At 34.3% G+C, this 26,803-nt stretch overlaps 3 protein-coding genes across 4 annotated transcripts; 2 read left to right on the top strand and 1 right to left on the bottom strand.

The window, feature by feature from the left end:
- The first annotated feature begins 6,967 nt into the window (after positions 1–6,967).
- LOC113714369 (E3 ubiquitin-protein ligase ATL15-like) lies at positions 6,968–8,448 on the top strand. Its single transcript, XM_027238178.2, has one exon. It carries the CDS (start codon positions 7,152–7,154, stop codon positions 8,373–8,375), a length of 1,224 nt encoding a protein of 407 aa, XP_027093979.1. The 5' UTR covers positions 6,968–7,151; the 3' UTR covers positions 8,376–8,448.
- Positions 8,449–13,315: 4,867 nt separating this feature from the next.
- Positions 13,316–15,665, top strand: LOC113713800 (putative clathrin assembly protein At4g40080). Its single transcript, XM_027237589.2, has 2 exons — positions 13,316–14,424; positions 15,336–15,665. Exons 1-2 carry the CDS (start codon positions 13,417–13,419, stop codon positions 15,345–15,347), a joined length of 1,020 nt encoding a protein of 339 aa, XP_027093390.1. The 5' UTR covers positions 13,316–13,416; the 3' UTR covers positions 15,348–15,665.
- A 3,247-nt stretch (positions 15,666–18,912) lies between these two features.
- Positions 18,913–24,811, bottom strand: LOC113713848 (protein DETOXIFICATION 27-like). Of its 2 annotated transcripts, XM_027237654.2 has the most exons (8): positions 24,439–24,809; positions 23,384–23,925; positions 23,211–23,297; positions 22,945–23,001; positions 21,879–22,117; positions 21,641–21,759; positions 19,238–19,327; positions 18,913–19,138 (listed from the first exon to the last, which is right to left on the bottom strand). In XM_027237654.2, exons 1-8 carry the CDS (start codon positions 24,736–24,738, stop codon positions 19,076–19,078), a joined length of 1,497 nt encoding a protein of 498 aa, XP_027093455.2. In that variant the 5' UTR covers positions 24,739–24,809; the 3' UTR covers positions 18,913–19,075. The 2 variants fall into 2 exon arrangements, with proteins under 2 accessions (XP_027093455.2, XP_071924389.1); XM_072068288.1 differs by lacking the exon at positions 18,913–19,138 and having other exon boundaries at positions 19,237–21,417; positions 24,439–24,811.
- Between the last annotated feature and the right edge of the window lie 1,992 nt (positions 24,812–26,803).

Raw genomic sequence — 26,803 nt, 5'->3', positions numbered from 1 at the left:
GGCAACGCTTAACAGCAAGACATGATTAATAAAAACTTTTCCTAATTCAAGGGGAAAATGGAGACCAGGTATATACTTGAATATTAGCCAAATTGATGAACTTTTTGAAACCAAGTAGAATACTATGTTGTAGTATTCTTGTAGACTTACCCTGTGCAACATCACAGGTGATGGAACATCTGTGTTGTAGTTCTTTTGTCATGAAAAATCATGGTTCATCAGTTCCATGCCACCTCCCCCCCTCCTCCTTCTTTGTCATTTTCTTTCGAGGTCAAGACGAACATGCCCTGTTGAGTTATTTAAGAAACTGCAAAAGTTGGGACCTCAAATTCTGCGAACCTGCTACTGAATTTTTTATGAAAGCATGAAGGCGAAGATTCTCTTATGATTTAGATCCGGCGCCGTTCAAGTACTTTCGCAAGTAGCAAGTAGCGACATTCCGTTTTTCTTGAATTTTGGCACGTTGAGATTCCAGATTAAATTCTGCCCTAAAACAGTTCACAATTTTTCTTCTCATTTTAATATTCATCAATCATTAATCCTTAGTAGTTTCATGGTTTTTTCTGGGGACTTGATTGGTGGTATGGACTAATCAGAAGAGAAATTGATCCTCCTTTAATACTTAAATCAGGATTAATTTGGTGCAAAAAACAAACAATTCCCCACGTATCGAGTCCTAGATTGCCACCCATCCATGTTTATAACATACTTCCATTGAGTTGAACAGGTCATTAATTGATTATTTGGTGTCTGAAACTTTTCTTTAAGAGATCATTTACAGTGATTTCCCCTAAGATTTGTCGCCAATATATATGTCTTGTGCTGCCAATCCAGTTTGCAAACTACACGATCTTGCTTGATACGGTTGGAGTTACTGTAATATTTTTTGTGATATAATATATGCAACGTGAAACACTAATTGATAAGGAATAAAATAATGAATAAACATATATTCAACCAGAGTTCATAGAGGAGGTAAGTGTGTAATTACAAGATGGAAAAGAGGTTTCTTTTCTTTCAAGTTTAGAAAGCCAGCATAGTTTTAAGTGTAAAAAATGATGCTTGTTTGTGACAAACAGTACCTCTGTCTCGTTGGTAGTTGTTACTCCATTAATAGTTAGTTTTGTTCGTTCGTGGTTCTCGACATCATATCGATCTGAACATGTCATGTTCATTATTGCAATCTAGTATATTTCTTGTGTCAAATAATATTGTCCCATTAACTCAATCAATCTCTCATTGGAACTTTTGTTTCAAAATAAGAAATGTACCTTCACATCCATATACAATGGCCTAGCCAGATCCATAAAGTATCCAAAAATAATTACGAAATTTTTATTTCCGGGAGCGAATTGAATACCCAATATTATTGAGATCTTGAGATGTAACAGACACGAATTTGGTTGAAGCACGAAGTTGCAATTGCAGTACTACCATCCGACAAAAATACTAATGGAGATAGACAACGAAAAGAACTGTGTGTCAATTGTCGCAGCATTTTGCTGATGGTATGAAACAGATTAATTTTCGAAGCTATGTCAACTCTCGAGTAAAGAACTTAAAGAGTGCTAGCTAGGAATTCTCCATCTGCAGAAGAATATATAGTTTGCAATTGGACTGTCAAGATGACAAAAAAGAAAACAATTACTAATAAGAGGGTAATGTATATTGTATTCTTGGAACCATTCTTTTTCTTTTGAAAATTTGTATCGTGGAAACTTAGTAATCTACTTCTATAGTTAAACCAATACTTCATTAGATGGTAAAGTCTGGGGGTGAGCTTTGAGTGTAATACTAAATCTTTGGTTGAGAAATGTAAGCCAATATGTAAAAGCTTCATAAACCAAGTATTTATGCTCAAAGATCAAATAGTACGCCACACTCAGCCTGTTGCTCCTTTAGATTACGTATTGCAATTGCTATTACAATTCAAAAAAAAAAAAGAAAAAAAGAGATAACTGCTGTTTGTTCTAAACACCAATGACTAAATGAAATGACTAAAATGCACACAGCAAAATGAAAGGTGGGAACAATTTTTTTTTAAGTATAAGTGGGAGGGATCGAATTTATAAATTCTCACTTTATACTCCGTTCTCCAAACCATCCAATCCATTCCTCCCCTGAGGTAGGGACTAAATTAGTTGCAATATACTATTATACAATCCACACAATTTTTAAACTGAAATCCTATAATATGCATACACACACATAAAAAAAAAAATATAGATATATTAAGAATATCAAATAATCTTGACTTGAGGAAAATTTATGCATGACTTTACAATGCACATAGTACACATAGTTTTTTTTTGTTTTCACACACTCTCTCTCTCTCTCAGTGCAAACTTAGAATTTTAAAACAAAAAGAAGAAGAGATGCAAAGAAGAAAAGAAAAATAGAAAAATAATGAGTTTGTTTGGTTGCCAACTACTTTTTTTTTTATTTTTTTTCAATACATTTTTATTTCACGTATATTATTTTATACAAAAATACTACAATATCATTTTAAATATGGTCAGTCTAACGAGCGCTCCATTCATTAAAATGTAATTCTGACGTGAGATTTTAAAAAAAATAAAATTAATTAGAGTGTAAATATAACGAAAGATAATAATTATTAATATGTGTATACACATAATAAAATATATGAAATATAGAAGCGTTAATAGCTATTCATTAGACACTCACTAAAAGAAATCCATCTAGATAAAATATATTTTCAAATAATCTCCAATCAAACCACACCCATACTTGTAATCTTGTGCACATGCAACGTAAATGCACCAAAAACTTCATCACGTCGGCACGGCCGCAGTGACCGCATAAAATGGTGTACGGTAAGCCCATCGTGTGAAAGATGAAGTGACGGGTGGATTCGTCGGGTTCTTTTGGACGAGCATCAACTTGTCTACAACCGGCCGTACACGTGTGTGCAGCCTCTACATCTGGCGGGACCCGCCTTTCTGCCGTCTTCGCGCGGGCAAACCGTCTAAACCGCGGCGCAGGGTACAATACCACTCTGCATATCAGAAGCGCCTGAAAAACCATGGATTCCACGGGCCACGGTAACATGTAGTTTAATTACGTTTTATGCAGACATATAAAAGTTATTTTTTAATTTTTTTTACTTTACATATATTAAATTTTTATAACTTTTTTTTTTTTATCAAAATTACAGAAAATATCAATTCAAACGAGAGATTCTTAACAATTATGGAGTTTAGTGTACTAGTCTCTTAAATCGGTCAAGACCTTAGGCCTCGTTTGAACAGTCTTTTTTATCGAAAAATTACGTCGTTTTCTGTAATTACATTCACATACATCAAATCACTACAGTAATTTTTCTATAAAAAATTCAAGAAAATGTAATCCAAACAAAGCTTAGTTTTCATAACTACAATTTTTGTTTACAGTCGAATGTGTTTGGATAGTAGATTATTTAGAATAATTTTTCTAGAAAATAGCTGATGACAACCAGCAGTTAGCCAACGTAGTTTTTTAGGCTCTGCTTTCTTCATTAATTATTTTTTGTTGTCTATACATGAGTCAACCTCCTAAAAAGACGAATTTCCTAGCAACAAATAAGGACACCATATTGGACGCTGGGGCGTGCTCTTTTATGATGATTTATGACAAGAGCTGTTGACAAATTCCTCGGCCAACCAAATTTCCTCTTGTTTTTTTCATTGACTTTCTGAGTTTTTGTTGAAATTTTCTTCTCATAGAAATTGGAACTTTATACAATTCTAAAATCAACCATTCGTATGACTTTAAAATTGCTCCGTTTTTTACATACACTTCACAACTTGCAAAACTTTAAACCCTACTTCACTACAATTACAGTATTTATAAAAGAAGTTACTTAACATATTCTATTTTTCAAACTTTCATTTGATCACGAATTCTTTTATTTTTTTTTTTTTGAAAATAATTTGTCAACTTTTGAAATTCGAGAGCTAGTGGAGAGAAAAAATTAGAAAAATGTATACTTTTTTTTTTATTTTATAAAAGAGAGAAAAAGGTACTTAAACCCTTTCATCTTTCTTAATCTGCCATCACAATTGGATCAACTATCTGATCAATTTAGGGTTACATGTAAAATGGCCTTAAACATGGATCCTATCAGCCTTAGCAGGTTGAAGATGGATGACAATGGAAATTGACACCCTGACCCCTGACCAATGACAATGGTGTCCAAGAAATAAATGTGCTCATCCTATTAATCTTGTATACGGGCTTCTAGTTTTCCCACAAGGCCTGTATAAACTCTTGTGGATGGGCCTAACTGACCCAAATACACTCGCATTAGACAAAACATTGAATCAATATGTGTTTTGTTTGAATATTATTTTGGAAAAATGTTTTTATTTGTTAACAATTATTTTGATACGTGAAATATGTGAGATAAAATATGTTTGCAAAATAAAGAGTGTCTTTGGTTCAACTCTCAATTTCTACTTTCGCTCTTGTTTCTTGTAAGGCTTGAAACCTTTTCTTAAATAAAAAATAAATAAATAAAAAAGTGTTGACAAAATAAATATTTCTTTGTCCAAATAGTGCATATTCCAAATACACTAAGTTCTATACACATTTCAAAACAATTAGAAGATTTGAACATGATGTATACAATATCCAAATCAAAGTTCTTGCAACCAACAAACATGAAAATCCTAATGATTACAACTTCAAAAATAATAATAGTGATTTTGATTTGTAATTTAAAAGTGAAAATTCAAATTTTGTACTTATGTCAAATTTTGTAAGTAATGATAAAGTTATAAAATAGAAAATATTTTTGAAGAACAAAATGATCAGAATATTTATGTATCGATAGGATTATGGTCTTTATCTTCGTCTACTCTATACGTATTACAAATAAGGAAATCCCATTAAGAAGTTTATTGGGATTGTAAAACAGACAACTATAACTATGAAATGAATCGTAATAGGGTGTAAATGAACCAAGCCCTTAACTAATAATTTGGATTCAATTCAAGTTCGACTTATTGAGATTTTGACTGAAATTACATATCTATTATTTTATTATATACATTATTGATAAAATTAAAAATTAAATAAAATTTTGAGCTCTTGAATCAAACTCGAACTTATCGAATATTAAATCAAATCAAACTGAAGTTTAAATTTTAAGCTCAAATAAAATCGAGATTAGCTCAAAATTTGAATCAACTTGACGACTCAGAAGTTCAATCCAATTTCATTTGTTTACAACCTTGGATCATGCCAAAATATCAATAACAACAAATATATGAGTTGCAAAATCTTAACAAAATGTAAAAGAAAAAACACATGTCAAATCTATTAAAACTCCTAATCTGATTACATTTGGTTTATATGACAAAATTTTCTCTCTCTCAAAAAAAAAAAAAGACAAAAATTCCTCTTGGTGAGATAAAGTGATAAGCAAACCTTTTTAAGGCGGACGTGCAAGCATTGTTCATGGAGGTAATGAACCATGATTATCCATTGCTTTGCTTGTTGCTTATGATGCAGTAGTCACCCAATCTACATAGCGTACGTGCCAAGAACAGTTGTTGGGAGCTTCTTAGTTTGACTGGCAAGTTACAACAACTACCATTCTATGATGGCCGCTTCCATATTCTCCATCTCCGTTCTGTGGAGGCGTGGACCATTCGATGATCACACACGCAACTACGTTTAAAACTTTTGTTGGACAAAATGGATCGGACCCTCTTTTTTCTTGATTCATTGGAATCGTTCTTATTTCGGATAAATTTAAAGTCTTTTTGGACAAAGAATTACATCCAGACAAGACAATGTTGACAACCATCAAGCTTGTAAAAGTAGTTTGAACGAGGGTTAGATTGGACAGTAAAATGGAAGGTTTGTAAAAAAAAAAAAGATTTTGAATTTAAATCATTCCGCTTAAAAATAATTCTAACGGCACATATGTAGTTTTTAGTACTGGCACCTTTACACTTGCTACAATTTACCCAACGTTGTGTAACATATTCTCTGTTGCAAAGTTGCAAAAAAAAAAAAAAAAAAAAAAAAATTTTTTTTTTTGGGCCATCCTTTTGTTCTGGAATCTTTACTTCTTTAGTGCTTAGTATTAATTAGTAACCAACTCATGATGTCTTAAAGAATGGATTGTTGTCTAAACTAGAAGAGTTAGGAAAAGGTTTAAGTATAGCAGGTGCACTTGATTCTTATAGTAGATGAGAGCCAATACCTGGAAGCAAGTGAGGAATTAACTATTAATCTGACTCCAACCTTTCTGTTACTCAGTACTCCACTATAATGCAATCAGACGTGAAATTATAGTGTGGTTTTAATGTTACAAAGTGTACTTCATTAAAAAATAAAGACACGTGAAAAACTATAGTGTGGTTTTACATCTTACATAATCATATTCTCAATATAGATATTCATTAACCCCTCAAAAACCAGCCATTTTATTTTGAGCAAATGACTTTCTCTTGAGAGTAAAAGCGAGCAGGTCTCGCCCTATAAGCACCCTTGCAGTTCCCCGGACGGGTCCCCTAGTCTTAGTTACTGAAAGGAAAGGCACAAGAAACAATTCTATTGAGACAGTACGAGTTTGGACTAATTCCATCCAAAATTGAAGTATTGAACAGATGGATAAATATTTTCCTCAATTCAAATGCACATTTTCTAAGAAAAACCAGTAACTTATCGATGATGGACTCTAATCCTCATTGTATTTCACTTGGCATCCCTTGCTATATATCTTGTCCTAGTTGGTATATTGTCGATATGCCAATTGCCAATTCAAGTCCCACACTTCACTCTCCACACCCACCTTTTTTTTTTTTAAATTGTTTTTGTCCCTATGAACTGCCGGGTCAAATCACCCAAAACAGGAGAAATGATACTATCTCATTTTATCTTAAAGCTCAAGGCACTTCGCCGGACCCCTCCACCAAATTCCCCTCCTTATTTAACGCTTTTTTTCTGCCCCCTCTTCGGCTCAAACATTCCCACAAAATTTTCATCTCAGCGCACAAAAAATGTACTGCATAGATGTGTGAAACTAGAGCCTCCAACTGATTCGCCGAGGAAATGAAAACGCACCCAAAACATAGGATTCTTTCCTATGTTTTCTTTGCCAACTCAGCCATGCAGTAATCAAACTCAAATTGGTTCTCATGGTTCTCGCTCTCCCACTTCTCTTACAAAATGCAGCCGCCCAAAACGAAACTCTACCATCATCATCTTTTCCTCTGCCGCTGCCGCCGCCACCGCCGTCAAAGTCAGAAAGCTTTTCATTTGACACAAAACTTAGAGTAAACCCCTCGATGGCAATCATTTTTGTCTGCCTTATAAGTGCTTTCTTCATAATGGGGTGCGTCTCCGTGTCCATCCGCCATTGTTCCGAGCATAGCCTCGACGCCATAACCGAAGATTACAACCTTGGCTCACGCCGTCGCTTACGTCGGGCAGCGGCTCGTGGGCTCGACTCTTCAGTTATAGACACCTTCCCCATGTTCTTATATTCCGATGTTAAAGGGCTCAAGCTGGGCAACGGTGCGCTAGAATGCGCTGTTTGTTTAAACGAGTTTGAGGACGATGAAACGCTCCGTTTGCTTCCCAAATGCTCTCACGTCTTCCATCCAGACTGTATCGGAGCTTGGCTGGCATCCCACTTCACCTGCCCCGTTTGCCGGGCCAACCTTGTTGTGGATCCGGTCGAACTGGATGATGATGACCGTGGTTCAGACACTCATGAACCGGTTGTCAATCTGTCATCCAACTCCATATCGACCCAAGGTTTCAATAACTCGACTTCTCAAACCGGTAATGTGGCTATTGATATCCATATTGGTTCACCCGAGGTGATAAACTTGTCTGAACCAACCATTCATACTCACACGAAAAAATTGCGAGTTAATGAAAAATTTCCTCGATCACACTCAACTGGTCACTCAGTGATTCAACCAGGTGAAGATTGTGAGAGATTTACACTAAGATTACCGGAGGACATAAAAAACCGTTTAATTAACTCAGAGTTAAGCAGGGCGAAGAGTTGTGTGGCTTTTACTCGAATTAGAAGCTCCACAAAGGGGTATAGAAGGAGTGAAAGTGGTGGTGGTGGAACACGGAATAATTCAATAGATTATGAACGGTTGGATCAAGTTGGCCGATTTGATAGGTGGGGTTTTACAATTAACCCGCCTTTCTTCTCTCGTACTGGTTCGACCAACGATGTAGTTAACCATAGTGGGGAAGAGTCAGCAGGAAACCCCAAGAGCTTGTTTAGGTCCGGTAAGAATTTTAAAACATCATTTGAACGTTTGTTTAGCAGTGCTCAGAAAGAGGTTGATGGGGAAAGATCGTTCAATAGGTTAAGACCAGATAATAGTCCGGTTTAAAGTTGTGAACTAATCAAATTTCTGTACTATAGATTAAGTATTGGACTCAATTTATCTTCTTTTTTACAACCAATTTTGTTTTTAATTACTTGTAAATAGTCATCCTTAAATATTTTTTTTTGGGTTGGTATCATCCTTAAATATTTACCTTCAAAAAGTTAATATAGCAGTTCAGCAACAATCATGTTTGTCAAAACCCATATTGGATGAAATGGAAAATTTGTGTGATCGTCCACCTCTTCTCGGTTGGGTCGTAAGTAGAGCTGGCAATTTGTCCCAAGTCCCAATGGGCTACCCATGCCCAAAGGAACTTTGGGTGGGATGGGTATTATAATTTGGTATTGGGTTTAAGTTGGGACACATCCCAACTATACCCATTAATGAATGGGAAAGGATGGGAAATACTTGGGTACCCATTGGGCTCAAATGGCAAGGGCTCCGTTTGGATTAGCTGTTTTTGGTAGGTGTTTTTGAAATATTTTATTGTAGCAGTGTATATGAAAAATTTTTACTATAAAATTTTTTTGAAATATTTGATATATTAATATGGATGGGATGTTTCTTGAGTTATTGTATATTACTGTAACATTGTATTTGAAAAACTTATTTTTTGAAAAAAAAGTCAATCCAAACGGAATCTTAGATTCAAAAATTATCTTTAACAATTTTTATAGTTATACCATCGAATATAATCTAGTAGTCTTCCTAGTCATTATCCACAAGAATTTCCAGCATTTCAGTTAGTTTAGACCTGTCATCCTTGGATAATGATAAGGATAAATATTCAACATCCTAAGGACCTTGGCCATCTTGATATATGTTGGAATATGGCTGTATATCTATCTTTTCCTTTATTTGTTAATCCAATTTTTGGTGGGAATCTTGAGTATAAAGCACTTGCATGTTTATTTAATAAAACTAAAAGAAATTTAATAAATCAAAAATATTAAAATTATATAAAAATAAAAAATGAATTAAAGGAAAAAAAATATGTAGAAAATGGATTTGGGTATTGGGCGGGATCAATCTAAACCCATCCCAAAATGATCCCGCCCAAGTTAGTTCCAAAACACATATGGGTAAGATTGGGCCCAAACCCATATGACTCGGTTCCATTTCAAACCCAAGCAAATCCCGCCCATCCCGCCCATTTTGCCACCTCTAGTCGTAAGTAATGAGAAGCCTTGTATGTTCTGTAACTAAATGATGATGTTAGACAAGACTAAAATTCGAAGGAAAGCGAAATTAAAGCATTTCTTCCCTTGTTTTGTTTGCTTCAATTTGAAGTCAATCTCAAGGATATTTAACCGTGTGCTCCAATAAACTGCATTAGTGGAGTCTCCTTTAATACACTTTTTGTTCATAGTAGGGGACTATATATAGTACCTTTTCAATTACAGTTTTCAAAATAAAAATTTCGAATGAAGCATTTATGTCGTTATGAATATCCATAACTGCCTATAAACCTTCTCAAAAGATCTGCCTTGAACAAAGTTATAACGAACAACATATGAATCTTCAAGTATAACTTCATTGCTCCTTGTTATGTCAACAAATGAGTAATTGAGACCCAATTGACGGCTATTATTTATTTAGTTAATTTCATATGGTTTGTACTGAGTAGTACCACCACCACAGCACAAGGATCACAAATAGGATTCAAAGGTTCTATTTCTGTAATCTTTTGTCAAGTTTTATTCAAGCAAATATCTTAAAAGCAGAATTTGGAAAATCTAAGAACAAAGGCTGGATTTCCGACAACGCATGCGGGATATTTCTTTTCATCACCACAACGACAAGTTCACTGTCGGTCTTTGTAGCTGTGTGCATTAATTTGTATATCCTAATTCACGAATGATATTGACATTTTTCTTTTGATTTAGGAGATGTTAGAAAAGACTTTTGTCCAAATAACCACATTTGGTTGCTGAAGGTTGCATGTCAATTTTTTTTTTTTTTCAAAACGATAACATTATATATATATGTGTGTATATATATATACACACACTATTACAAGTATTAGTTACAAAAGGGGCCACTATCCTCATATCATTCTGGTCTTTGTTTTTTTGGATAAATAATAGGATTCGAACATAGATTTGTTATTTATGATCCCTTCCATCTTACCATCCAATCCAATCTTCGCTCCATAAATCTAACAGCGATATTGGGAAATTAGAGTTCCATCTAATTTCATTAACTAGCTCCATAGCAAATTTTGCTAGCCTCTGCCAAGCCATACTCCCTTCCCTATGGAAACAACAAATAAATCTTGGTTAGTGCTATCGGAATCAACAAATCCAGCCGAGCTTGCTATCATATGAAGACGAATTAATGTTGGGCTTCTTGTATTGGTAAAGCCTAGTTCCAAATGTTACCCTAATCTTTCAACATTAGCCCAATTTAGTTGTCCAACCCAACAATATTAGTTAATCTAATTTAATTAATGTTAGTTAGGACCCTTTTTTAAAAAAAAAAAATATATTACAAAGAATCCATAAATGACGAGAGTAATATAATCAACAATATAACCCACAAATAATGAAAATTGCAACTCAATATTCAATAAATGAAGTACCAAATAGTGGATACAAAAACTTGTATATGGTGACATCTCAACCTTAAAATTTCTCTCAACCTTAAAATTTCTAACTCCTAGGACTTCAACCTAAATAATACATTCAAGTCCAAAACCACGAGATGCAACGCAATAACAAAACCAAAGTTACTGTTAAGGATACGAGCAAGATAACCATAGTATCTCCATTTGAAGTCTAAATATATCTCCTTCGTTCTTTTCTCATATAAAGCTTGCCATCTCCCCTGAATTTGAAAAAAAAAAAAAAGGTAAAAGACAATAATAAGCCTTAATTAGAGGACATAGATTGAATATACGTTTTCTTATTGCGACAGAACTGAAGGAGAATGTAGAAGAAACGCTTAGCACAGATTTCTTCAGAAATATCAGAAGGCCCCATCAGAGTTTCCAATTTTTAGTGTTGATTTGATATCGTACGTACGTAAGAATTGTTCGAAGAGCCTGGGTTTAAGCCCTATTACAAATTAAAGGTATACCAGATAATGCTAATAATGGGGTGATGATGAAGACGACGACTGATCCAATCAGAATTTGCACATCAGAGCTTAACCATCGCTTTGCTTTCGATATGGGATACTTCTCAAAGAAACAAAACTTTTAATGTTTTACGCGGTTTGCATGAACAAGTGTCCATGATTTGAAAGCTTGACCTAATTTGCCGTCCAACAAGTGTTGAGGGAAGAAGCAGTGTTTATCATAAACAGACTACTTAGCCAAGTCAAAATATGTTACGCCATTAATTTTTTGTGAATGAAACGGCGTCGGTAGCATTTGGACAGGGAACTTTGGATAGACGTTTTAGACACAGGATCTCAAGCCTGTTTTCTGTCGGCTTAAGGTTTCACCAATAATTATGTCGTGACAGTGACAGAAAATTTTAAATGATGACCTGACCTAGTATATATCTAGTAATTCCTTAAGGATGCTTCTTCCCAATAGTTTCTTTTCCGCGGAGTATACATACAAGTCTTTGCATTATTCACCAATATAAAATTTTTATTATCAACTTGTGGGGTTTTTCCAGGAAATTAAGAGACTACGACTTTGCTTTTTGATAAGCTAAAATTGTTATTTCGTTGTATCTGTTGGCTAAAAATTTTTCCCTATATTTAAATTTACGGAAAATTTCACAAACCCCCCAGAGATTTTTAACAATTACAGAGAGCTCCCTTCAAATTTTAAAAATTACATATATCTCCTCTACTTTTACTGTTTAGCAACAACATAGGTCCAATGAAATAGATTTTTTTTTAACAAAAAAATCCTAAATTACCTTTTTATACAAAACTAAGAAAGAAAAATATTGTATACTCAATAATTTTCTTCCGCACTTTGTATAAATCAACAAATCTAATCCTTATAAACCATTCAAGCATAAGTTCTAAAATCAAATAGCCATCCAAAAAATTTCAAATTGTATATATAGTATCAATACTCTCCAAGCAAAAAACAAAAAAATAAAAGACACACACACACACAAACCTTATTGACAACCAATTGTACCCCAAAATTAAATATCAATGCTAAAATACCTTTTCAATACAAACTAATTTGATCTAGAACCGCCATTATAACCCTTCTACAACCTTAAAAATATTGATATCTCAAAAATAGAGAATAAATTTTACCTCCATAATAAAATCATAATAAAAAATTTCTAATCCAATAAAAGAAACCCTTATGTAATTATTGACATTTTATAAAAAATTTTCTTGCAACAAAAAAAAAAGACAAATTCCACACCTTTAGTTCTTCTTTTTATTTCAATTATCAATTTCATTATTTATTTCTCTATCACTGTGAGTCTCTTTATTTCCTTCTAATTTAAGATATAATCTACTCTCTCTATTGATTTTATAATTTCAATTTGCTAATATCCACAAAAATTGGAGATAATAAAAGAGATTATATTAATTAGAAAAGAGAGCAAAAATAGACAAGAGATAGAAAATAGATTTTTTATGGGTTTTGTAAATTTATTGCCTTAAATTTAAAATTGTTTGCCAAGTGGAGGGCATTATAGATATTTTAATATGTCAAGGGAGGTAAGTGTAATTTTTTAAATTTGAGGGGAGCCGAGTGAAATTGTTAGAAATCTCAAGGGAGGTTTGTGTAATTATCCCTTAAATTTATGGTACAAATAATGCTTGACCAAGTTATTGATTAGAAAGGAAATAGTCGAATAGTCGAATATATATATATATATATATATTTTTTTTTTTTTCTATTCTTTTGTTTTAGTCACTGCCCATCAGGAAACATCGTGGAAATGCAACCGAAGGAAATAGGAATCTCGAGCCATTCCCCCATATAAATTTAAGACAAGTTGAAAAAAATGAAATCCATCTTATCATTCTTTGTAAGCAGAAAAGTTCCATACAGAGACTTCATCAAAGGTCACTCGCTAAAATTATTAGCAAATCTCTGTCCCTCTCGCCAAAAATGGCTCGGCCAAGAAAGCTGCGAGAATTCATAGGCCGCCTCAAAGACAACGCTTCACTAATCAAAGCAAACTTAACCACAAAACGCACCGTTTCTTCGATAAAAATCTCCATCCTCCGCGCCACCAGCCACAGCTCCACCGCCGCCCCACCGGAGCACCAACTAGACGCCATCCTCAGCCTCGGCCACGATGTTAATCTTCCCCTTGCATGCGCATGCGTTGAAGCTGTCCTAGACCGTCTTCACAACACTCGGAGCCCTTACGTGGCACTGAAATGCCTCTTCATCCTGCACAACATCATTACCCACGGTTCCTTCATCCTCAAGGAACAGCTCTCTCTCTACCCTTTGACCGGCGGTCAAAATTCTCTCAAGCTTACGAGGTTTAGTAACAAAAGCAACCTTGAAAATTGGGAATTGTCCCAATGGGTCCGGTGGTACGCTAGTGTTTTGGAACGTAACTTGATCACTGCCAGGATTTTAGGTTGCTACCTCTGTTGCACCTCCTCATCTTCAAAGTTTCAAGAAAATGGAAATAACAAGATTGCTATTCGACCACCAGACTGCGATTTACTGAAAGAAATTGATTCTCTTGTGTGCATGGTTGAAGGGATTTGTGCTGCACCTGAGTCGTTACATTACCAAAGATTGGATTTGGTGCACGAATTCATGTTATTGGTGAGCGAGGACTATCGTTTTACTCAGCATCAAATTATCACGAGACTCAATGAGTTAGGTGACCGGACGGCGAGGATGAGCTACGATGACTTGGCCGAGTTGATATGCTGTTTGAAGAGGCTGGAGGACTGCAGGATGAGGCTAGTGGAAATGTTTGCAAACAGGAAAAGAAACGATGAATTTTGGGATTTGGTCAGACAAACCAGAGTGGGACTGGAGGAGCTGAATGAGAAGCGAGATAGAGGAAGAATGGTGGTGTGGAAGGGATGGAAAGATGAAACAACTGAGCTAACTCGGTTTGTTGATCAGCGAGTTATGGGAACGAGTGAGGTAATCAAGCTCTCGCCCTGTAGAAGTCAATGGTTAACTGTTTCGGCCGCCGTAGCGTGAACGAATATAATAAGTAATAACGGGGCAACAATTCTTGAAGTTGATTGGCTTGGGCTTTTAATTTTATTGTGGCTGCGGAAGATTTTACGTAATCGTATGAGAACTTTCATAAGTTCTTGCATCTGCCATTTGTCTGAATTTTCGCCTTAATGCAATCCATAAACCTATCACGTAGATGAATTGGTTTGTTTTATGGCCATTTTGCAAACTCTTTGCCACAAGTCATTTTTCGTCTACACTAAATCACTAAATTTCCAATACTTTGAAAGCAATTTTCCATGGGAGTTCAGTTTTTTTTTTTAAAAAAAAAAAAATTTAGTTGTGGATTTTAAAAACTCCAACTAGTAAATTATGAGCTTTAATTGAAATGTACCAGAAGATTTCAATTCAATTAAACAGGTAGGTGATTCCAAAACATGGACCGGTATTGCTAAATTTAGCTCCGATTCCTCTAGATCGGAGGGCATTGCAAACTTGAAAGTCATGAGAGGTATTTATGATGACGGTCAAGAAATACCACCAGTTTAATCATTTCGTTTTAATAGAAACGAGAGGAAAAAATGATTAAAAAAAAGAAAAAGGAAAAAAAAAGTCAACTGTTTAACCATTCATTGTTTAGTCCCGGCGAAATTTACAAGTCATTTTATAGTACTACTAAAATCTAAAATGGCAGCCTGCAGAATTTTACGAAAAGTTAGAGACAGCAGACACTTCATTCCTTGTTATTGTTTTTGAGGCGGCAGCCAAGTGGAGAATAGATGCACTGCGTGTTTCTTTGAATTAGTCTGTTGGACTTCCTTATATTGTCCCAATTGGTACCTAATCCATTACCGACTTATCGTTTTCCTCAGAAGTCTTCTTGAAATCACATGGCATTTTTGGATGCTTGTTGGGGGTGTTACAAGACTGGATTGGAGCTACTGCTTGGCTCATCTACAATTATAAAAGACCCCAAGTGGTGCAAATGCTTCATATTGTGAAAGACCTCAATTATTGTTAAGTTAATGAGGTGCTTTAGTCCCTAAGGTATGAGAGCGCCTTAGTCTTTGAAATCTGTCAAAAAAAAAATTTTAATTCACATTGTAGTCTCTAAAGTATAAAATTTAATTATCCTATATAAGTATAAAATCTGTCTTACTTCTGTCAATGATTTACTTAAGTGAGACATATTTTATGTTTTAGGAATTTAAGTGTCTCATTTAAAATTTTTGAAACCAAAGTGAAAATTTATGTACAGTTGAATGGTGCAAAGTAGAATTGATCCGTATTTATTTAACAATCACTAGTGTTAAAAGTTAACGTCTCTTTCAATATATTTGCATGCAATACTGGCTGTATGAAATATCGTGGTTACTTGACATATAAGCAAATATTTACCATTTAATCAAGTATAAAGGCCATTATTTGGGAGGGAAAGTTGGATTGGATGATAAGATGTGATGGATTGTAAATAGGAGATTCTGAATTCATAATCTCCCACTTATCAAAAAAAAAAAAAAAAAGGAAAGAAAAGCAAAAAAAGCCATTATTTGCTTTTCTCAACTGTCGGAAAAAAAATATATCATTTTCCTAACACAAGAAGTTCTAATTATTTGCTTTTAACCAAAAAATAAACGATAAAATATTCACTTATCACTTAATGCAAAATATGCTCAAAAGTAAGATTTCAATACTAAACAATTTAGTAATCTAACATATTCAAATTTTAGAATTGAAATTTCATATTTTAATTTTATCAAATACACCTTTAGTGTTTTAGCCCTAGCACATCTCCTGTTTAAACCCGAATGAGTCTCGATATACATGAATAAAAGCTACTTTGCAGTATCCTTAATTTTCTTAGTCTTTATATGCCATGCAATAACTAAGAAAAAGGAAATGCAACGCAATTCCTTTTGACTTACGTCAGGCCTTAACATCATGGTCGAACTGAAAACTAGGGAATAGGGATATCAAGGTTGCCTAATTAACATCTCTGTAGGCTTCTGTTAGAGTAAAAACCTTGATTTCCTTCAACCAAAAAAAAAAAAAAAAAAAAAAAACCTTGATTTGTTTTATGCATTAAAAGCCAACTCTTCTGCTGAAGTGCTGATTGCAAAGTATACGTATAACATAGTCAGAGAAAGTCAACATGTATACATACCTGAACACCCATCCAAAAACCAAGCCCAAGGGAGCACTAAGGGGAAGCCCAACAAGATAGCAGCAGCATAGATTAATGTATGCAACACTTGTTTGCCATCCGGATCCAACAACTACCCCTGTAGATGTATTAACACTCAATTAGCGAACTTACTGTCCACTAAAACTTTAATTTACCTTAGTTTTGAAAAAAAAAAAGGAGAACAAAATTGAGCGAGTCAATTTACATGCATGTCACTTCTAGATAAAAAAGATTTAGGCCTTGTTCCTGATTGCTTTAGACTTTATAAAATCTAATTATATAAACTGATTATAGAGAATAATTAAAATCAGCGAAAACTACAGTTTGGGTGATTATAGATTATCGATTTTTTGTCATTCAAAAAAATAATGTTCAAATAAGTCAATATGTATATTTATTCTTCTCACAATCTGTTTAATTCTCTAAATTAAACCACAACTAAGAAATCAAATACAAGCCCCAAGAATGAGAGATCCTTTGTTCAAGAATTGGCCCTAGGCTTTCAATTGGTGTCTACTTAACTTTTTAAACGGCCTGTTTAACGGTGACTATTAAAATGTATTTCAAGTGTTAGATTTTTAGAAATATAAGATTAATTAGGGAAAACATATAAATGCAAAGAGATTAATCAGAAAAAGTGTATAAATGCAAGAGAAAGTAGTATTTATTAGTGTGTGCATATATATATGGTAGGTTGGGGTGAAATGTAAGTGTATCAACAAATAACCATAGGGCACCAGTTAAAAAAACCCTTTCTTAAATTGTTTTTGAGATATTATCCATCGTTAAATCTATCCCAGCTATCAAATAATCTTGGGATAATTTCATAAACCTCCCCTGAGGTATCTGACAATTTCACTAAGATCCCTTGACCTTTTAAAAATTACACTTCTCTCCCATGATTTGACTCTTTTTGTAACCAAACTTTGGACTTAGTAAAAAATTTAATTGAATACCCCAAAATACCCTCACCTTATAAAATTCATTACTTTCTAAAGCAATAATAATATATTTAGTCTATGTATGAGAATGGATTGTCAAGTTTTCAATACCAAATTTATTGTTTCATAAGCAATAATGACAATAATTCTATACTATGATAAAATATTTTTCAATATCAAATTTATTCTTTCTAAATTAGAGAAGAGAGTGTCATCATAATGCTTTTAGAGTTGGTTGCTTTTAGATCCGTGAAACTATCATAATGCTTTTCAATAGTAGTTTTGGACCTTTATTTTTGAGTTAGTATTGCTTCTAATACACAAAAAAAAGAAAAAAAGGATTGACAAATAAAAGTTGGATCATATTAAATTTCAAAAAAAAAAAGTCACTAGTTTGACATTTAATGTTGGTGTTTATATTTCCATAGTTTTACTAGTAAAAAATATAAAAAATGAGGAACAAGAAGAGAAAATGAAAAGAAACAATAATTATAAATCCCATTCCATTTATATACATACCAAACAAAGTTTTATTTAAATGTTAAGGCTAGTATTGTCATTTTAGATGGATAAGGGAGGTAAGTGTAATTTTTAAAATTTTAGGGGAGCTCAGCGAAATTATCAAAAAATTCAGGGGGGTTTCTGAAATTATCCCATAAATAATATATGAGGTGAATTAGCTTGGTATGCGGGTAATATTTGCATGGGTTAATAAAACTTTGCCCTCCTGAATTATAGGATTAATCTCACTTTGCCCACCTGAACTAAAAGAATAAACATTTTGCCCCCGCATGGCAAGTTAAACATTATGTTTGAGTACAGTGTCCAAAAAAAAGGTTGATGTAACGAGTAGACTACCCTTTTCTAGCAACGAATGGGCCAAAGAACCCTTGAGTTCTTTAATGAAAAGTTTTAGAGTTAATCACAATTAGGACATGAAGAGAACAGGGGGGGAGGAAATCTTCATCTGCACTAGTGTTGTAAATGCATTAATCGGATAGTATTTACTTTGCTTAATTTTGTGTCTGATAAATGGATAATTATTCCAATTGGAAACTTGTCTCAGTTGCTCCTAACCAGCTCTTGTTACTTGGAGACAGATGTTGATAATCACTAATAAATGTGTGCTGGTGATTGTTAAAAGGAACCGGAGATAGGTTCTTATGTTAAACTTCTCTAATTCCTTGCATTTATAGATCACCAGCTTTAATGTAATAAGCTTACTTAAATCTAACGGATGTCATTTCAAATCATGACAAATGTATAAAGGGACCGATTAAACGAGACATTGATAATGATCAGGGAATAATCAGGAAAAAAAAATGCACTGCTAAACATATTTTTGACATTATTGACAAAATTTATTCGCAGTCCACTAGATAAATTTTTGACGAATTCTCTAATGGTATGAGATATTCTTGACAACTGAAAAGCTTCAATCAAAAAAACCAGGCAACTCCACCGTGCCACAAATTCAGTCTACAAGTCATGATAACAAATCAGGAATTGGACATGACAATTTTTGGATATTCCTGGAAGCATTTTCAGCCTGCAAAAACCCAGAAAAATCTTTAGAGTAAGATTAATCCACAACAATAGAGAGCTTTTAGTTGAGATTAATGGGTATTTAAGTCTAACTATTACTTACCTCTTTTTCCCAGTCGCGATGGATGGTTATTATGGCTAGTATCCCTGTCTGCACAGCAGTTCCACCAACGATCATTCCGCCCCAGATACCCTGGATGAGTGGATGGATTTCAAAGGCTTAAACTTTAAACCAACATTATTCACAATCTTTAGCCTTCTTTTATTTTGTAATTTCTAGTGGTTAGGACGATATTAAAGGCAAAAATTGCCAACATTTATATGCCTAAGACTCAAAATTTTGGACCATGTATCAATTGGTGCCACGATCTGATGATAGTAAACGTACATGGGATGGTAGCTTTGTCCTAGTAATAGGAATTTTAGGATGCTCTATGTACAGATGAGGGATTAATTCCTCCACTACAACCTAATAAAAGTGATGTTCCTATGAAGATTATAGGAAGAATTGTAGTTTTAATGCCTAATGTATTACCCATGCACGGAACTGGTCCTCAATCTATTTCAAAAAGTACATTTGGTTCCTAATCTATCCAATTTTGCGTAAAATTGGACAATTGACAGATTTCTTCCAATAAGAGTATTTTAGGAAAATTAAAATACAACTACATTCTTCAATTAGAAAGTGGACTACAATTTGGGACAAACGAAAAAGGAAAACAAAACTATCAAAGTGGGACGGAGGGAGTATAATTTTGGAGGAAAAGAAAAAATCTAAATTTGAAGAGGTTTCTTTCGTCATAAATGTGTGTATGTGCGTGTATTATAATAAATGAAAGAGAGCGTGTCTCTAGTTCCTGACACTGGTTCAATAATGTTTATTTAAAATAATAATTTAAAATTGTGTTAGTACTTGAAGCTTTGTTCCTGGAATAAATTCTTTAAATGAAATAACTCGTACATTACAAAAAATTATCTGAACATAGAATGGCGTGAGATCCCTAAAACAAAGCCCCCTCATAGTTTGGTTTTGTAAAAGAGGAAGAAAAGAAAAGGCAGGCAATCAAGAAAAAGAAACAAAGAAACAATAATAATGTCTCTAATTGTGGGGATGCTTTTGTCTCAAATGCTCTGTGAGTAGTGGCGGAGCCACATTGTGATGAGGGTGTGTACTTGCACCCCCTTAACTTTGCAAAATTTCAAGAATAGTCTTGACACTTTTATAAATTTTTATGTTTCTATTATAATTGCGCCCCCTCAATTTTAAAAAATACCCTTTTTTTTCCTTTATATTGCCCTCTTATATTATAAGAAATTCTCATTCCTCTTGCATTAGCTCTCTAAACAATCAATTTCTTTTAGATATCTCTTCTACAGCACAAATGTTTTGAAACTATTAAAACACAAATTTGGTTTCTATTTGGATAAAGAATAGCTTTGATACTTTCAAAACACAAAAACTCAATAATAAAAATCTTATTTTTATTTGATATTTTCTTGCATAATAAGAACATTATTTTAGGTGTATAATGCTACCTCTACTGGCTATAGTTCTTGGCTCCGCTACTATTTATGAGAAGGGGTAGATGAGGTGAAGAGATAGAAAAGTTCCACATTAATTGAAGCATTGGATTTTGTACAAGCGTATGCCTTGTTCTTCCCTGCATTTTAATCCACATCCTAGTTCTTGGCATGACTTGCTACTACAACATCCAAGTATTTTTTACCCTTCGTGTATCTGTAATCAGATCAAATTCATACGTATAGTGCTATTGACAACTTACTATGCATTACTTGAATTTTCGAGAGTGGCAATGCCAATATCACTTTCGAGTTTGGACGTGAAATGAGAAATCACTTGTTAGTATTTTGAAGAGTGACATGAGCACATAAAACATTCGTGTAGAAGTGGTAAAGTTACCCACAAGAGGGGTTTCAATTGAAGTTTACTTCAAATAATGCGGTAATTTTATTCTGTGTCCCTCAATTATATATTAATTTTTACTTTGGTCTCCAAACTAAAAATTTGAACGCTTTTAATTCCTAAACTATAAAAACCGTCTAACTTAAGGACAATTATTAACAGAATTCCCAAAACTAATGGAATATTATCAAGTGAATGGCAAAAAATAAATAAATAAATAATAACCCAAAAATTTCCAAAATTAGGAGGGAAGAAAGGAGTTTTAGGGATCAAATTGAGAATCACGGACAATTGTTGATAGAATCTCCGAAAATGGCAGAATATAAGTCAAGTAAGCAGCAAATAGCTTGAACAATAACCTAAAAAATTCCAAAATTAGAAAAGGAGTTTAGGGACTAAATTGAGAATTGCGGTATAATTTAGATGTTAAAGTGTCATAATTTAATGTTTAGGGACCAAAATAGAAATCAAAATATAGTTGAAGGGTGTAAAATAGAATTAATCCAAAGAATTTTGAGTAGTAATTTGTTTCCCAATTCAAGTATAACGCTATCGCAAAGAATTAGAAGCAGATTGGCTTACCTCAACACCCAAGTCTAAGAACCAACCGAGTACGATTCCCGCGGGAATCCCAACTACATAATAACAAGTCAAATTCACGTATGCAACCCAAGCTTGCCAACCAGATCCTACAGCTACACCTGCAAATTTTGATAATTAAAAAAGAAAAACATATGAAATTTTGTTGACCCAAAATAAAGACTTTAATAAATCTTTAATGAAATTGAATAACAGGCAAACAACTGGAGGAATCTCTAACCGGAGAGCACCGGTTGAACACTGTTGAGAAGAATGGTGAGAGCTAAGAGGTACGAGAACTTGTTCACTGCAGCAATAACTTGAGAACTTGATGAGAAAATGTAAGCAATTTGGTTATGGAGCAACAGAATAAGGCCGCAGAAGATGATGCCTATCACTGTTGATTGGATAACTGCCACTTTTGCTGCAAATTTCGCTGCCTTTCCGTTCCCCGCACCGAGTTCATTGGCTACCCTTACTCTGTCATCAAAATTTTGATAATTAGAAGACAGAAAGCAATTTTCCCTGGATCAGCATTTCAGATGCAAACAAAAATGAAAATCCAAAAATATACGCTAGGGAAATACATTTGCTAATATTACACATTTTTTTTTAGTATAAGTGGGAGATTTCGAACTCGAGATGTCTTACTTACACGCCCTCTTGCCATATATACTGTCCAACCCATTGCTAATATTACTTGTGTTTGGGCAAAATGAAAATATTAACTTGAAATAAACAGTTAAATTAGCCTAAATTTTTCTATGACAAAAACTTTGTGAAGTGCGACCTTGCTTGTTATTGGACTAAATAACCTTTTCTAATTATTATTATTGCTGCAGTTGTTGTTTTGTTAAAATCATTTTTCAAGGGGAAACTTTCAACGTTACAATGTCCCAAGTACTAAGAATATATTGTCATATACTGGTTTACATCCAAATTAATGAGGTGTTGTGGATAGAAAAGCTTGAAGCTATTTTAAATAGTTTTTTTTTAATTTATTGCTTTATATCCAATTTAATTAATTTTTGTGGCCAGAAAATCTAAAGCATTTTAACTAGGTTTTCTTTAACAACTATTATCTAACTTATATCAAAATTATCATAGAGATGGACATACTTAAATTAATTGTCCATCCTTGCATTTAAACACTGGTCCTATTTAATTTCTTCCTGAGAACCTCTCTTAGTTATGCTCCTCAACAACAACAAAGCTTTTAACCATTCAAGAACAGTTGAAATTAAACATCGATCCATCCAATGTTATTGCTCATATGTTTGGCCAACAAAAGGAATTCGAGATAGTACCCGGTTGCCGCAAAGAATGCTAGAGGAATCATCATTTCCCAGCCATTGATTCCCATGCTGCCAAAATTGCAAAGAAACATATTTAACACATTTGTTTTTGGCTATGTTAGGTTGTGGTAGGAAGAGAGTGAAGTCCGAATCCTAATTACAGGCTCAAGCCTTGACTTTATTAATTTTTTTTAATTTTTACCTAGTCCATCAATTTTGCTAGCTAGAGCAGATTTATCTAACCAATTACTGCAGATCTTTAGATAAAAAATACGCACCAGACGGAGAGAGCATCCACGGCAATAGTTGCATTCTTTAGGTTGCCGGTCATCAATATCAATATTCTATAATACCAATTCTCCAAACTGCACAATGAATCAGTTGAGAAGAAAAGAACAACACAAAAAGAATTCTAATCAATCAGAGTAAGGAAAGAGTAAAGGCACAGTACCAAAGCATTACACCAGCAGCAGCAGAAAGTCTTGTAAACTCCCAAAGACCAGAAAAGGCCTGCATAGAGAAACCAGTCCATGTTTGAGGACACCCACCCCAAACAGTATATCCCAACATACCCAAAACCAAAACCCACCAAGATATATCCAAGGCAACAGCAGCTCCAATTACACCCATGTCAAATTGATACACAAAAACCCAACTAATAATCACGTGAATCACAAGAGCTGCCAGAGATGCCCACACCAGGACCCCAGTCTTCAGCTGGCTCTGCAAGAATCTCTGTAACGGGCACTGAAGTGCAAAGCTGAAATGCATCGGAACAAACCACAAGGCAAGCTGCCCCGATAGCTCGGCGACTTCGTCCGGCTGGCCTAGCAACTTCAAAACGGGCGTGGCGTACAAGTAGAATGGCAACAACATGAAGCAACAGATGGATAGAACTATCCATGATCTTTGCATGTATGTGCCTAACAAGTGGTACCTTTTAGCCCCAAAGGCCTGTCCACATAAGGTTTCCAATGCGCTCGCCATTCCCAGCTGAAATGGAGTAATCGACAATCATAAACAATAACCAACAAGCATAGATTAATTTTCTTAATTATACTTGCAAATCAAAATCTTATGGCTGCATAAATATTTATGTTCATGTTGGATTTACTTATGTAAAGTTGGATAAATGTTTATATACTTATGACTTGCTAGAAACTCGTCTCCGGAGTCCCGACCACAGGAGGTGGAACTGCATCTTGTGCATTACTATACACATCCTGAATATTACCCGATACCAACTCGCGCGCCTAGGACGACTGGTTATTCAATTCCCTTCATAATGGGAGAAAAGTAAGAGAAACCGATGGCCACTAGGATCCCTTAATTTGTAGTCTAAAATCAACAACATATGAATCAAAGAGGTTGATCATTCAGAGATCCGTTTTCATCTTTCAAGAAAACAATACATATGGTAATAGTAGTACCAAATTTGTGACATTAATGTGGTTCATGGTCCTGTTAGTGAGTTAGCATCAAAAGGGATAAATAAAATGTGCGTACCAAGAACCCGAAATTGAATCCTACAATGACAGTGTTGGCGATGGAGACTGAAGCTAGTTCAACCTCACCAAGGTGGCCGGCAAAGGCTTGAGTGATTACGTTCATGGAGTAGGAGACGACGCGGGAGAAGATGGATGGCCCAACTATGTGCCATAGCTTCTTTGATTCTGTCCACACCCTGCTGCTAAGGTCTCCTCCTGAACCTTCAGCTGGTATGTACTTCTCCCGGCTATTTGTACTTAACGCCGAATCTTGCACTAATAGTGGCTGAATAATCTCATTGCTCTTGGCACTCTCCATCCTAAACCTGGTATCCTAAAACCATCCACCCTCAATTATTTAGCAGAGTGAAGTTAGGAAATGATGGGTGGTGCTTATCATGAAAGTGGATACTTTATATACAACTTTGTGGCCATCTGGCAATATGAATTTAGTAAGGAGTTGCTATTGGCACTCCTGAGTGGACTGACCTTTTACTCATGTAAAAAGACCGAAATATGACCCCCTTTTTTTTTTTTTTGGAATTACAACTTCGTGTAAAGGGATGGATATAAATTCAACAATGAAAAGGAGCACCGGCCGAGATTTTCTGCTACGAATTAGTAGTGATTACCTGCAAATAGCCAGGCGCTCTGTGAAATAAAAGTTGATTCATTGTGTCCACTAGCAAATTAAATTAGATATGAAATATATATTTCATCATGTGCCCAAAATAGGGAAAAAAAGTTTAGTAACAAAATCTAGCGACTAAAGTTTTTTATTAATTCTTGATTTTTTGGAAGGGAAAAAATTTAATTGACAAAAAAATTATAAGTGACTACAAGCATGCTAACAAAATTAACTCCTCGTACATCACCTAAGCAAATGGGTGGGATTAGCTACAAGAAGAGGATGAAGGACTTCAAATGATGAAATTTCACTTAATATTTTGCCCCTAGTGGCGACACCCCTTCAACTTTTGAAAAACTCTAATACAGCCTATAAAAATTTTAAATATTATAATATTGTCTCTCTCTTGTCCCCTGAGTTTTGGTAGGATTCCTTCTAATCTCATAATTAACCCCCCCCCCCCAAATTGTTATAATTTTTTACAATTGTCCTCTTTATTTTCATAGTGGTAAACCTAGAACTAAAAATATATTACATGATGTTATTTGTTTCCTTTCTATCAAATGTAATTCGTTTCTTTTGTAAGAAAATGGTATTTATTTAATATTTAACTTTTTTACATTTTCCATTTCATTTAATAGTTTGATTGTGTACAAATTATTTGCCAATTGTATATGTTAATTAGAATATACAATTTGTATTTTTATGCATAATTTTATACCATTGAATGAGCTAATTAATAATGAATCTTTACTTGCATGTTTACTGCAACAAATATTTAGTTATTCCAAAAATCTACAAACCAACATCTTATAAGTCTAAACTAATATTATTGCACCCCCTCAATAAAGATCTTGACTTTTTCTTTTTGCAGACACGATAGATTCTATTTTACACTTACTCTTATTCTATATTAGGGGGAGAGAAGACCTAAAGAGGTCAAAGGGAACACGATGAACCATTGCCGGTCCAAACGAATGCCTGCGCACTCGTTGATGAAATTTTCAGAAAAATCTAGATATCAAGAAATTTGAATAAAGTTCTTGACACCGCCACTGTTTGCCTCCCTTGAATGTGATTTATACTCCCAAGCCACGTACTTTCTCATCCATGATCCCTGCCACCTGCAAAAAGTGAGGTAAATCGATATTTTTCATGCATTTCGTACATTGGACATGTAATTTATCTACAGTGACAGAAAGGGATGCATCTTATACATATTTTCTTTAGCCTTTCATTCTCTTAAATTAGAATAAATTAGATTATAAAAATATTATCATTACGGTTAAAAATAAGAAAGACAGAAAGGGATGCAGATCGAAAATCACGGACTTTGTTCAATTTTGCAGTCAATGAATTTTATATATCCCAATGATGCAATGCCATGTGCCTGGCATAGCGCAGAAGGTTTCAGACATACTAAGTTACACAACCTACGTAGGAAGATTTGTCGATTTGGAGTCTAGACAAAATAATGTGTGCATTAGAGAAGCTACGCTGCCCAAAAGCAATATCAGATCTACGCTAAATTAATTTGGGTCCACCGCTTTTAATTTAGATCTAAAACTCCTATTCTTATAGTCCCACGTTAGGTTTAAGATTTCAAACAAAGTCGGGATATACATGAATAAATAAGGACCAAAATTTGCCCAAAAAAAAAAAGAAAATCGATTTAGATGAAAGTTGAAACTCATATCATGTCCTAAGATGTATGCAATTGGTGAGTTCTTGATAGCACCTTTAAATGTATAACATC

This window comes from Coffea arabica, chromosome 10c (assembly GCF_036785885.1).
Source record: "Coffea arabica cultivar ET-39 chromosome 10c, Coffea Arabica ET-39 HiFi, whole genome shotgun sequence".
NCBI classification, from domain to species: Eukaryota; Viridiplantae; Streptophyta; class Magnoliopsida; order Gentianales; family Rubiaceae; genus Coffea; species Coffea arabica.
Note: the sequence above shows the minus strand (reverse complement) of the source record. Positions and strands in the feature narration are given on the sequence as shown.

Coding starts and splice junctions, on each gene's coding strand:
- LOC113713800 (XM_027237589.2), top strand. CDS start 13,417: ATGGCTCGGCCAAGAAAGCTGCGAGAATTCATAGGCCGCCTCAAAGAC.
- LOC113714369 (XM_027238178.2), top strand. CDS start 7,152: ATGGTTCTCGCTCTCCCACTTCTCTTACAAAATGCAGCCGCCCAAAAC.
- LOC113713848 (XM_027237654.2), bottom strand. CDS start 24,738: ATGGAGAGTGCCAAGAGCAATGAGATTATTCAGCCACTATTAGTGCAA. Junction 23,002..23,210: donor GTGGATGCTCTCTCCGTCTG/GTGCGTATTTTT, acceptor CAATTTTGGCAG/CATGGGAATCAATGGCTGGG. Junction 22,118..22,944: donor GCATTCTTTGCGGCAACCGG/GTACTATCTCGA, acceptor TTTTGATGACAG/AGTAAGGGTAGCCAATGAAC.